The sequence below is a fragment of the Phoxinus phoxinus genome, assembly GCF_949152265.1.
Source record: "Phoxinus phoxinus genome assembly, chromosome: 25".
In the NCBI taxonomy this organism is placed as follows: Eukaryota; Metazoa; Chordata; class Actinopteri; order Cypriniformes; family Leuciscidae; genus Phoxinus; species Phoxinus phoxinus.
Window position 1 is genome coordinate 14,279,150 of NC_136900.1, and position 12,315 is coordinate 14,291,464.

Sequence of the window (12,315 nt, forward strand, 5' to 3'; positions counted from 1 at the left end):
TAAAAAGTGACAAATAATGTGCTTCACAAATCATTGTTCATTATATTCAAGAGCAGACTTTGTTCACATGTAACATGGGTTAACCCATCCTGGGCCGTGGCACAAATGCAGTCTAGAGGTTAAGCTGATCTAAATTGAGCAACAGTGAGATATCCAGCCGTTAGGCACATTCTACATTCAAGAACATTGACAAAAATACATAAATCAATACTGGTCACAGACAGCCTGATAAATAGCCACTTGCTCGTTAGTAGGATCGACAGAGATACTGCAGTGTCAGTACAATTTGGATAGAAACATTTAAAAAAGCACTAGATAAAATCTGTAGATTAAAGTTGTTTGGTATAAGAGGTTAAAGGTTAAAAAGGTTAAGAAACAGACAATATTTAAAAATGTAATTGACAAGGATTAAAGGCAGACAATTGCCATTTCACATTAAACAACTGGAAATTACATTTTACTATGTGCTGTAAAATCAATGTTAACATTTTAGATCTGAATTGAGTAAAAAAAAAAAAATCAAGAATCATTTCTGTAAATGCTGATTGTGCCCAACAAAAGATGACTATTTATCATTGATGTCCTGATAAACCTCAACTCCACAAAAAGGAACTCCGACAACAAATTACGATAGGGAAAGGAACATCCACCCAAAAAGCAGAACTAAGTCCTGAAAGTTAAAGAGGGGAAGTGTGTCATCATGGTGTAAACAGCACATTTTTTATGTAGTTGACCGTGGTTATGTTCAACAGCATGGCGACATGCTCGTTCCCGGGCAGCTCGAACATTTGGACAGGCTGTTTCTGTTGGCTCTTCCAGCGTTTGCATTGTGTGGCGCTCAACAGGTTGACTGTTCCGTCTCCGTCCCCGTTGATGACGGTGGGGTCTACATCTGGGAAGTTTGTGTAATTGAAGCCCTGAGCTGTGGGAATGCCGCTGCCATAAAGACAGTGGACAGGAACGCCCGGAGGCTGAAGTGCACTGACCAGCGGTTCCGTGTCCTTCCTCATGGCCCAGCCATCCTCATAGTCAATATCTTTGAAGAAGCGCTGATAGTCTTGGACTGTGTAGCTGGTGTTTGGGGTGGAAACCAGGACCATGTCTTTGGGCCAGGAGTGGGCGTAAGGCAAGAGCCAGACGGTGGAGACGGCCGTTCGCTGCTGGGTGCGGATTTTTACAGGACTGATGACGGGAATGCGGTTGTTGTCGCCTGTGATGGAAACAAAATCAAATGATCTAACCAGATGATCGTAAATGGGTTATAAAGTAAAATCAAAATGGACATTTCTGGGGGGAGGGGGGGGGGGTTATGGAATATTGCAGTGCTTATAAATTATTTATCCGTGGACATCATTATTTTTTCAAATTCATAAGATCTTAATTCAAAATAACTTCCCCTCCCTCTTGCATCTCTTCACTTCGTTGATGACGTGTTTACTGGCATGAGGGCGGGACAACCTGTCATTCACATGAGATCAACCAATTGCTCTAAAAATCGTAGTACAACTTTTTTTTTTTAAGTGTCTAGCGGGTTTTTTTCATTCCACCCAAAAAATGCGTTCTGTGTGAATGGCCACTTTTCATATGGTTTTAAAAAAACTTGCCATTTTCAGGGTTTAAATTGTATTCAACAATCATTTTCAAAAAGGTTTTTACATTTTTTTCAAAGTAAAAAGTCAAAGCAATATAATAATTAAATATTATTTAAATCATTGAAGCTGCTTTGGAAATCTTTATTGTATAAAACACTAAATAAATAAATGTGACTGATTGTTTTAGTCACCACATGATATGTGCTTTTAAAATATTAATAAGTTTTGTTAGACTGTTGTATCACCATGACAGTTTTGACTTTAAAAGTTATTTTGACATTTTTGAGGGCATAATTCAGAAATGAAAGGTGTATTCAAGGCACTGTATATGTGAATTGCATTTTTTTATGTATTTTTGGATGAATTAAAGGAACCGTATGTAAGATTGTGGCCAAAACTGGTACTGCAATCACTTTCAAATTACTGTAGAGCCGTGTATCCCCCCCCCCCCCCCCCCCCCCCGACTCAAGGTTGCCAGCTAGGCTGCAGGATCCAGCAGGAACGTAGGCTGCTACAAGGAGCTTCCAATGGCAAGACTAGAGCAGAGCTGGCAACCCAGATGCCGAAACACTACTGACTTCGTGATTGGTAGATAGGTGGAGGGTGGCGCATCAGGCCAAAACACAACATGACAACATCAACATCAGTTGAGGGCTGCAACTTCACTTTTAAATGACAATATCCTGGCCGGACTACTGTTGTCAGTGATATAAGTATTTGAAATGAACATGATTTCTTAAATGTCTACTGACATATCAGGGCTATTTTATGATGAATTGAAATACATTTCTTACATGCGGTTCCTTTAATATAGAAAAAAAAAAATAGCCACATTGACGTACAAAAGTTTGCCATAGATATTTGATCAAATTTAAAGGTGCAGTATGTATGATTGACAGTTAGCGGTTGAAATGGGATTGCCAGACAGAGGACACGCAACAGGAATGGGTGCAACTGGCAATTGGAAAGCGACTTGTACTGTAAGTTGATCAGCGAATGCATTCGTTTGCAATGTTTTTACTGACAAGGCTTTTTAAGTCGGGTAGAATCTGCAATCTCTGACCCAGTTCGCTGGCTTCCATGGCAACAATACAGTGTTTCCGCCATCTGGCAACCCAAGGTTGACAAAATACTACTGGGTGGGATCACACAGACCTACACAAACACACATTTCACAGTAGAATAACTGGCTGTAGCATTGTTTTTTGGAGAAACAAGTATCCTAAATCTCAGCAAACATTCTATATGTTTATGCTTTAGTACAGTCAAACAAAACTACACACAGAACCTTTAATTTAGCAAAGGCTTGGTTTCACAGAAAGGTCTTAGATTAAGCCAGGATTATGCCTTGGTTCAATTAGGACATTTTAATTAGCTTTTATGAACGAGTCTTAGAAAAGAACATTACTGGTGGTGTGCATATTGAGAAAAAACAATGATACCGATATATTTTAGGATATACCAGTGCAAGTTGTTTCAGTTAATACAGCTCAAACATACATTTTAGTCTGGGACTAGCTTAAGCCTTGTCTGTGAAACCAGGGGGAAATCTCCTTCTACAACAAATTTAGCCTGTACCTGTTGCCATAACTCTAAGAGTTTTGGCCACTCCAGCCCATGGAGGTCCTAGAGAAACAAATGCCTTGATGTACCGGTCCTTCCAAGCTTGTGGTTGGTGATTAAGGAAATAGAGCGTGTACATGTTCCCCATACTGTGTGCGATGAGAACCACAGGACCTCCAGCCTTATTAGCCATCTCCTCAATCATCTGCTGCAGACGCAAGAAGTACTCCTTATTCTCATCTGTAGGTACAGTTCAGGGAACAAAAATGTCCAATTAAGACAAGAATCAACACGTTTCCCAGAACTTTGTTTTGGTGCATAAATAGAAGAAGAAGATACACACTGGGGGCTTTACGCCAGTCATAGGGAGCACCTCGAACATCGTCATCTCTGGTATACCCCCAATCAACCAGTGCTTGTACTATAGTGAAGAAGTACATGCCTGAAACAAACAAAACAGTTACCAATCGACAAATTAACATAATGAGATAAACACCCAGTTTCTACTCACCCACACTCCGTTTACTTGGATCCAGATATTCCAAACTAAACGTCTTTCCAAACCCAGGCACTCTGACATCCACCCCCGGAGGAGCTTCAGTGAGGTGGGTTGTGCGATTGTACAGTAGCCTTTAAACAAAACAGACGCGGATGACGTATTTGCATATTTAAAGCAGGCGGCATGAAATCAAAAGAAGCAAAGGCGTGCTTTCAATATCAAAATATTTCCCATTCAATAGAGTGCATTTGGGCTGGTCATTTTTTTTAAACAATCAATATAGCTCACAGTTTTAAAAGGTTTATAAATTATTGTTAATCTCTATGGTGAAAATGAATGGAGTTTTGCCCTCAATAAAGGTTGTTGCAGAAGAAGGAAATATGTTTTACAAAATGGCATGGATGTCACATGCCAGCGATACATCACATGCACCACTTCTGGTTTCGGTTGTCCTTTACCTCATGTTATCAATCCAGCAGTCAATGGCCACCGGCACCAGCAGCTCCAGGTTGAGCCATAGCGTGAAGAAGTCATTGGTCTTCTTGTAGCAGATGTAGTGCACTACACTAGGTTTGTCCAGTTTCGCTTCAAGCTGATTCCCAAGATCTCCTGGAACTATGGATAAATCATTTATAATCTTTTGAATGATAAATCACTTAGAATCATTTAGAATAAATAATGCAATATTCATTAAAAAAATAAGAATTTTAAAATTTTATGGTGACTTGTGTTTTCACAGGAAACTCCATCACAAGCACTTCACAAACTACTATAGATATGATTAAAGAATCACTGATTAAAAAGACTCAACACTATCACCATTCAAGAGATTACCTACTTATCACATACTGATTAAACATCTCTATCATCACTAATGTCTGCCAGTTTGAAGCATTTTAACCCCCCACTATGTGTCCAAGTATAGTTTTCTGCAAAGTTTGCGTACAACGTTATCGTCAGTCACCACATTCACAAAATGTTTGTGCTCCTACTATCAAGTGCCGTGTAAATATTGGCTAGTCAAATAGTGTACTTAAAAGTGTGCTTTAGATATTATTATAGAAAAAAAATATTGAAGCTATCTTTTATTGCTGAATAATGATCTAGTGTAAATTTAGACATGAAGACAAAACTTTTTCCAAAGTAGCCTACCTGATGGAAAATCCAGTCTCCACTGGTAGGTGTGTTTTGGAGCATGTTATATGGTTTCTAACTGGTACAAGCTCAAGGAGGTGAAAATGGTTCACATTAAAACAACCTTGGACCAACTAAAATCCTGCTATCATGTTCCAAAACACAGATACTAACTTTAGTGTCTTTAGCAACAGTGATGGTAAGATATACATATTAAGACTTACATATTAAGATATTTCAAAGTAGTCCTATCTTATACTATTAAGATATCACACACACACACATACACGGTACTATTAAGACAACACCATGGTAGGCTACTTCTATAATAAAATCTGAAAAAGAACGTATTTTCACAATTTATAAAATGTTTTCATACATTTCGTAATTGGCCAATAGAGGATGATAAGATAACAAAGAGGTGTTATTTTCAGGTTTTACTACGACCGGTTTCGCAATCAGTGAATCAGTGACATTGAATAAGTAATTTTTTTCCTCAAGTCATATGATCGCATCATATGAGAAACCGCCAAAGCGAAAACAAACAGATACAAAGAAGAGAATTGCAGAAAACAAGACAGTAGTATAAACTAAACAAATGCAACATATAAAGTTCAATCGCTTTTACATGTTGGATTTGTGTTGTGTTTATTTTGTTGGACCAGGTTTTGGTTTCTTCGACGGTTCTCCTAAAAAAAGTATAGATATTAACGCTTGCAGCTGTTTGGTCACGTGCATTAAACATTATCAAAATATCCAAAGCTTTCAAGATGCGTTAAGCCACTATTAAGGTCCGATACATTAATTGAATACTCTATATAAAAACATGCATGGATATGAGGTTAAAACACACTATCTGTACATCCTGTACTAGTGGTTGTATTATTATATAACAAAATCTAATGTTCATCCAAACGCTAACACATTTTAGGCAGCACAACATTTGAGCATGTGGTTAAGTGTTGCCTAGGTAGGAGGACACTTTGTTTTGAGACACACAGACCGCATGACAGTTCATCATGAGACAAGTAAACAACTGTGGCTTGTGTCAAGAACAGGAAAACAACAGGACATTACATCAAAAAGGATGTGTTCCAATACTTACTAAGAACAACAGGCGGTCGTTCCGAGCTCGAGCACACTTTCCCCGGTGAGCATTTCGAACTTCTGCTGTCGGTAAAAGACACCAACAACAACAAACACAGCTGGAGAATCGCGAGGTTCAACCGATGACAGGGAAGCATCTCTTTCAGTGGCTCACACCTCTGCTGGCTTACAGGATCAAGGGTGCATTAGTGTTTATCTGTCCATCGTAAAGAGTGGTCTGAGAAGTGTCTCTTCTTCTGGCTGAGCGACAGTGACTGTGATGACAATGTAGCGATCATGTAATAGGTGTTTTTAAAGCAGCTAGACGCGAATAAACAATGCCAGAACACATCGAGTCAGTGGGCGGAGCTTTGAAAGACAGTTCGATAATAGCAAGGCTGCAAAAATTGATTTTATTTTCTGCACTATAAATTACACATATAGGCTACATACATACATCAAATGTAAATTTTGAAATCCTTGTGTGCTTTAAAAATCTAAGATGCTAATTAAGGATTACAACTACTACAAGAACTGTCTGTCTGTAGAAATTAGTAATTAAATTAGTATTATTTATGAAAACGTGTGTCTTTATTGTGTAGTAAGCAAAAATGTCAAATCAAGCAATTAAAATGTATAATAAAATAGCAGTCAAGTTTCGCTATTGTCACGGATGGAGGGGATGATCATTGAATTATTGTCAAATTGCACATGTAGCCAGGTTGCTTTTCACTCTGTGTGAGGATGATGTTCAAAGATCATAGAGATTTGAGGAAAAAAGATACTACCAAAAACGAGTTACTGATTAAAGGAATCCTATTCTGCCAAAATATCTATATTTCAAAAGAAACGATCAATTATTTTTTCCAACTAAGCAAGGAAAGATTTCCTGCCAAAATGACTGCCCGTTTCTGTGTGAACTATGAACCTTTGTCTAACGTATTTTAATTTGTTTGCAAAAAAAGCTGATGTTTATCAGGCTTAGAACTTCTAAACCAGTTCAAAGGTTACAGAGTTCAACAAATATTATCAGTACAGTGTACAGACAGGTGTACAAATAACAAGGACCAATAGTATGGATAAACATATTTTTATATGTATAGTAAGCAGCAGTTTAACTAGTAGTTTAACAATACAACAGCTTAAAAAATATCATAATGTTTTATATATGAACTGTGATTAACATATTACAGTTGCATAGACAGTTTAAGTTATGCTATGCTACATAAACATCCAGTACATTTTACACTTTAAGAGCTATGGTGTCTGCAATCTTTAATGTACAGATTAAATACATTTGATAAATTATGTATAATACAAATACAGTTCTAGACTGTAACAAAGAAAGAAAACGACTGTATCATGCCTATTAATATATTATAAACCAATACAAATAGATCATTAAGACATCCACGCCATGTCGGAATTACTGTGATTATGAGATTCCGACCAATAAAAAAATAAAAAAAGTCCTTGTAGAACTCATAATTACAACTTGTACCAAGTGACTGTTGCGGATTCATTTTGGTGTTGAGAGTGTTGCCATAGAAATTCATAATTCCGAGTCCGAGGACGTAGAACATCACAGTGATTACGGTAATTACAAAATGGCGTGAACCAAGCAATACCTTTATACATGATACCAGTGTTGCAGTGCACTTTTAATCCAGTTGTGAATACATCACACAAAACTAAGGCTAAGAGATGGAGGCTGTTCAAAGCTGACATGCTTTTCGTCATGGTACTTTCCCTCCAGAATTCTCTGGATTGCCGTCAGCACCTTGTGATTAAAGACCATGTCCAAATGAGCCATGCCTCTGAACTCTGTCACATGCACGGCCTGTTCCTGCTTCCCTATCCACCGCTTACAGAGACTCATGCTGCGGCTGTCCACGGTGTCATCGCCGTCATCGTAAAGGATATCTACGGGGTCGGCGTTTGGGAACTGCTCGTCATACACGTAGGTCACGGGAGTAGGGAGTCCCACCCCATAGAAGCAGTAGACCTCGACTCCAGGTGTGGGCAGGCCGGCTGTGAGGTTTCTGGTGTCCTCCCACATGTACCAGCCGTCCTCAAAGTCAATGTCTTTAAAGAACTTCCGGTAGTCCTGATTGGTGTAGTTGAAAAAGGGGGTGGAGATGAAGGTGTGGTCTTTGGGCCACACTTCTTCAGAAGGGATCATCCACGGGTTTGTGGTCGTCATCCGTTGTTCTTCGCGGATTTTTATATTGGACACGAAGGGTATGCCATCATTTTCACCTAAAAAGGCAAAACTCATTTAAAGAGTCCATATTAATGCTTGATTTTGGGCTCTACTAGAATTTTTCACATATTTGACATCTCTTCCCAGTCTGTCAGTAACACTCTGTTTAGTTCCTGCTTCTATGAAGCCCCTCCTTCTGAAAAGTGAAATGTGCTCTGATTGGTCGGCTGGACCAGTGTGCTGTGATTGGTCAACCACTTTGAGTGTGTTTTGTAAATATCACACCTCTTACCATAACCAGGAGTTTCAACACACTACTAACTTATACAACCAAGCCTCGTCCCTTTTTTTTTTGCGTGTGCCTTGAGCGGGAATTATTCAAATGAGAAATGTTGTGAAGTGTGCGTTTCTGGAGGAGACCTCAAGACTCAATTGAGGTGTTTCAGAGAGTTCAGAAACAGTGCTTACTGATATAGAGAATAACTCCCTTTGGAGTGACTTTGTGATTTTTAACTTGATGAACAGATGAAAATGTAAAAAAGCATAATAGGCCATCCTTCCCTCAGGTCATTTTTAAACGTTTTTATTTATTTATTTAGTGTTCATCGGAGTGGTCCAAGACCTTAGGACTTTTGTTGCAGTTGAACCATGAATACACACACACATTTATTTTACTGGATTCGAGGAGTTTATATGGTTGTAATAAAAATAGTAATAAATTCTTCCCTCGTGTGTCAATTTCAGTTTCAGTATACATAGAAAAACAAAAACATGCTCAAAATTAAAACAGAAAATGCTACAATTTTACCAAAAAATGGTTTTATGTTGTCTTGTTTTATAATGTCTACATGTGTATCTGAAATCTCATTTGCTCCAAATAGAGCTATAAGGCCATGTAGTAGCAGGAGTCATGAAATATCATGTTATATTATTTTTTCCCCACAAGAGGTGGCAGAGACCAAATTGACCCAATGTGATATATTTTGAGCCGATTTGAGCTGGTTATGCATGTATTGGAATTCATGTTATTTTGAATTTAAGCTGAAAGAATGTGAAGAATGTGCTTAAATTATATTATTTATTGATAAAAAATCTAGTTATTTAAAGGTAAATGAAAAAACAAACAAAAAAACCTCTCAAAAAAGGCATTAAAAATAGAACAAATATTATTTTTTAAAAAAGAAAAAGAAAAAAAAGGTTCTGGGTCATTTTGACCCACGAGGGAAGGATTTGTTACAGGATGCGAGGCAAGTTAAACATCTAATTTGTTATAAATATTAAACAATTTAATTACACTACAATTATAAAATTATGTTTACATTAAAATTTTCATTTGAAATAATCTGAATTTAATATTTAATGTCTGCATGTTTTTTTCAGCAAGGAATAAATAAATAAAATAATAAATTAATAAATAAATTACTATAAAGCTAAATAGAAAATTATTTAAAAACACAAAATAACTAAAACCTAAAAATATTTAAAAAATATTATTAAATACTATAAGCAAGGATGCTTTAAATGATCAAAAGTGACAGTAAATACATTTATCATATAAAATATTGATATTAATATGAAAATTGTTTAAATAAATATACCACATGTTTCTCGAGCAGCAAATCAGTATATTAGAAAGATTTCTAAAGGATCATGTGACACTGAAGACTGGAGTAATGATGCTGAAAATTCAGCTTTGATCACAGGAATAAATGACATTGTAAAATAGAAAACAGTTCTCTTAGACGTCTTCTCTGTACCTGATGCTAAGACCCTGAGGGGCTTCACGGCGCCTGCCCAAGGTGCTCCGAGAGAGATGAAGCCCTTGATGTAATGGTCTTTCCAGTCCTGAGTCTGCTGGTTGAGGAAGTACAGGATGTAGTTGTTGCCCATGCTATGGCCCAGAAGGTACACTGGTTGCTTGTACTCATCATGCATCTCTTCAACCAAGCTTTTCAGATGCGAAAAATACTCCTCCTGCTCATCTATGTGGTACCAAACATAAACGTTCACAGATTGTTGTTATTGTGACACAGAATGAAAGTATACTGTGTGAACGGTTGCCAGGGTGTTGCTATGGTGTTGCCAGGGTGTTTGGGGTGGTTTCTAAGTAGTTGCTGTGTGGTTGATAAGAATCTGGTTCCTCCAAAATGTGTAACATTATCAATGCCCTTTTATAATAATTATTGATGTTATTTTATTGTATGTGTATATTGTATTTTTTATTTATTACTGTACAATGTCAATTATGTAGAATAGGATTCTTCAACTGTCCTACACAGTTTGACTCTAAGCCTAAACAAACGCACCCGCCTGTCATGTTCATGTAATCCTGAAGACCTTGATTCGCTTGTTCGGTATATTTGATTTGAGTTGGAGCTCTACAGTTGAATAGTCCTGACACAGAGGCTACCGTCAACTATTTGTTTTGTACTATGGTGAAATGACTGTTGTTGTCCGTCACTGTGATTTAACTTACTTGGAGCGATTCTCCAGTCATACGGAGCACCACGGACAGTCTCATTTCGCACATATCCAAAGCTGACCAACTGTTGAACCATGGTATGAAAGTAACCTATAAAATAAAAAAGACCATCAAGATGAAAATGAGGATGTTGTGATGTAAGAGATCCAATTCCTTAGTGTTATACTCACCAGTCAGCTTGTTTATGTCAAGAAACTCTATAGGGTGCGTCTGTCCAAATCCAGGGACCCTGACCTCCACCCCGGGTGCGTTTGATGTCTTGCGACTTGTCCTGTTGTACACAATTCTGCACAAAAAGATGCAGCTGTTAAATTCAAATCAAGTCCGAGCCAAAGCAAAACAAGGAGTTGTACAGTATTTTAAATGTATTCCTAAAAGGTTAAAACGCAGGGAGGCTTTAGTTTAAATATATCACAGCATCTGATAATAAACATAGTTAGGACAGTAGATTTGCTACTAATATTGATTATGATACATTGGCCTGTCCTTATGACATCAGCGTTTGAGAACCCTCCAAAAGCAATAGACAAAAGGTCAATGACCTGAAATACAGAACTGAGGATGATTAGGAAACAGTTGTCAATAAATCAGAGGTACCTAGAAAGGGTTGCTCTGTTCATTTGTGCACTAAACAAGTAGTGTAAATATTAAGTAATACTACATTTCAAGCATATAGGCCTATATACATACACTACTTTCAAAAGTGACAGTAAATTATAATGTTAGAAAAGGTTTCTTGTTTAAGTTTGTTCTTATTGTCGGTTACCTTATATTATCAATCCAGCAATCAATTCCGATGGGCATGAACATGTTCAGATCCATCCAGAGAGGAAACCAGTCCTCAGTTTTCTTGTAACACATCCAGTGCACCAGTGTGGGCTTGTCTATTTTGGCCTCCAGGCGATTACCTAAATTTCCAGGTACTGTTTCAAAGGGGTAAAAAAAAGTAGTATTCATTTTTATTATTTTACCAGACGACCAAAGATGGACCTTACAACAAACTTCACAATATATGAATTTGAACTAGTCTAAAAGTGAGGTCTCTCTGTTATATTGTCTAGGTTGCCTTATGTAGGCACAATTGTATGCGTTTTACTAAATTAATGAACCAAACACTTTAAACAAAATCCCTCAATTTAATATCCAAACTGTGAATGTAAAATCGCTTACCTATGATAAGAGGAGGAGTGCTATTGTTTATGACGCGAGGTTTGGCCGTCGGAGGGAAGATAACGTTAAATAACCAGAATCCAGAGGTCTGGTGCAGTGCAATCAGAAGAAAAGCAATGCATCTGAAGGAAGGCGAATATCCCATAGTGTTTGTGTCTGTGTTCTTCTGGCTGCTTCTCACTCCAGCGCTATATATTAATGCGTTCGTCGCGAGGGGGCGGTGAGTGTATCAGAACGTGAGGTCACCGGACTGTGAACACTGTGAGCCCCTACTGTGTGTGATCATGATTACATTATAAGGATATTTTTCAATGATAGGCGATGCATAACATGCAAACATACGCGATGACCCCCACCCCCTCCCATATTATTATATTATTATTTTAAATCGGGCAGTACAATAATAAAACATGGGGCTTAAAAACAGACTAAACAAAGTAAAAATAAGAAAGCGAAATAGTTTAAAACAAATGCTGCAGGATCTTTAGTAAGCTGTTTTATTATATGAATAATATGTTTTAAAGATTAACCAATTTTTTTTATTCTGTTTCATTGTCATTCTTACTTAATTTATAAATATAACATT

The 12,315-nt window shown here is 37.4% G+C and overlaps 2 protein-coding genes across 2 annotated transcripts; both read right to left on the reverse strand.

The window, feature by feature from the left end:
- Window positions 1–350: 350 nt before the first annotated feature.
- pla2g15 (phospholipase A2, group XV) lies at window positions 351–6,262 on the reverse strand. Its single transcript, XM_079604561.1, has 6 exons — window positions 5,894–6,262; window positions 4,113–4,269; window positions 3,667–3,785; window positions 3,499–3,597; window positions 3,171–3,395; window positions 351–1,210 (listed from the first exon to the last, which is right to left on the reverse strand). The coding sequence occupies exons 1-6, from the start codon at window positions 6,030–6,032 to the stop codon at window positions 699–701; spliced, it is 1,251 nt and encodes a 416-aa protein (XP_079460687.1). The 5' UTR covers window positions 6,033–6,262; the 3' UTR covers window positions 351–698.
- Window positions 6,263–7,210: 948 nt separating this feature from the next.
- lcat (lecithin-cholesterol acyltransferase) lies at window positions 7,211–12,010 on the reverse strand. The gene is made up of 6 exons (XM_079604560.1): window positions 11,730–12,010; window positions 11,326–11,482; window positions 10,730–10,845; window positions 10,554–10,649; window positions 9,835–10,059; window positions 7,211–8,133 (listed from the first exon to the last, which is right to left on the reverse strand). Exons 1-6 carry the CDS (start codon window positions 11,872–11,874, stop codon window positions 7,556–7,558), a joined length of 1,317 nt encoding a protein of 438 aa, XP_079460686.1. The 5' UTR covers window positions 11,875–12,010; the 3' UTR covers window positions 7,211–7,555.
- Window positions 12,011–12,315: the final 305 nt, after the last annotated feature.

Coding starts and splice junctions, on each gene's coding strand:
- pla2g15 (XM_079604561.1), bottom strand. CDS start 6,032: ATGCTTCCCTGTCATCGGTTGAACCTCGCGATTCTCCAGCTGTGTTTG. Junction 4,270..5,893: donor ACGACCGCCTGTTGTTCTTA/GTAAGTATTGGA, acceptor ATTTATCCATAG/TTCCAGGAGATCTTGGGAAT. Junction 3,396..3,498: donor TGACTGGCGTAAAGCCCCCA/GTGTGTATCTTC, acceptor CTGTACCTACAG/ATGAGAATAAGGAGTACTTC.
- lcat (XM_079604560.1), bottom strand. CDS start 11,874: ATGGGATATTCGCCTTCCTTCAGATGCATTGCTTTTCTTCTGATTGCA. Junction 11,483..11,729: donor CACTCCTCCTCTTATCATAG/GTAAGCGATTTT, acceptor CCTTTGAAACAG/TACCTGGAAATTTAGGTAAT. Junction 10,060..10,553: donor TGACTGGAGAATCGCTCCAA/GTAAGTTAAATC, acceptor GGTACCACATAG/ATGAGCAGGAGGAGTATTTT.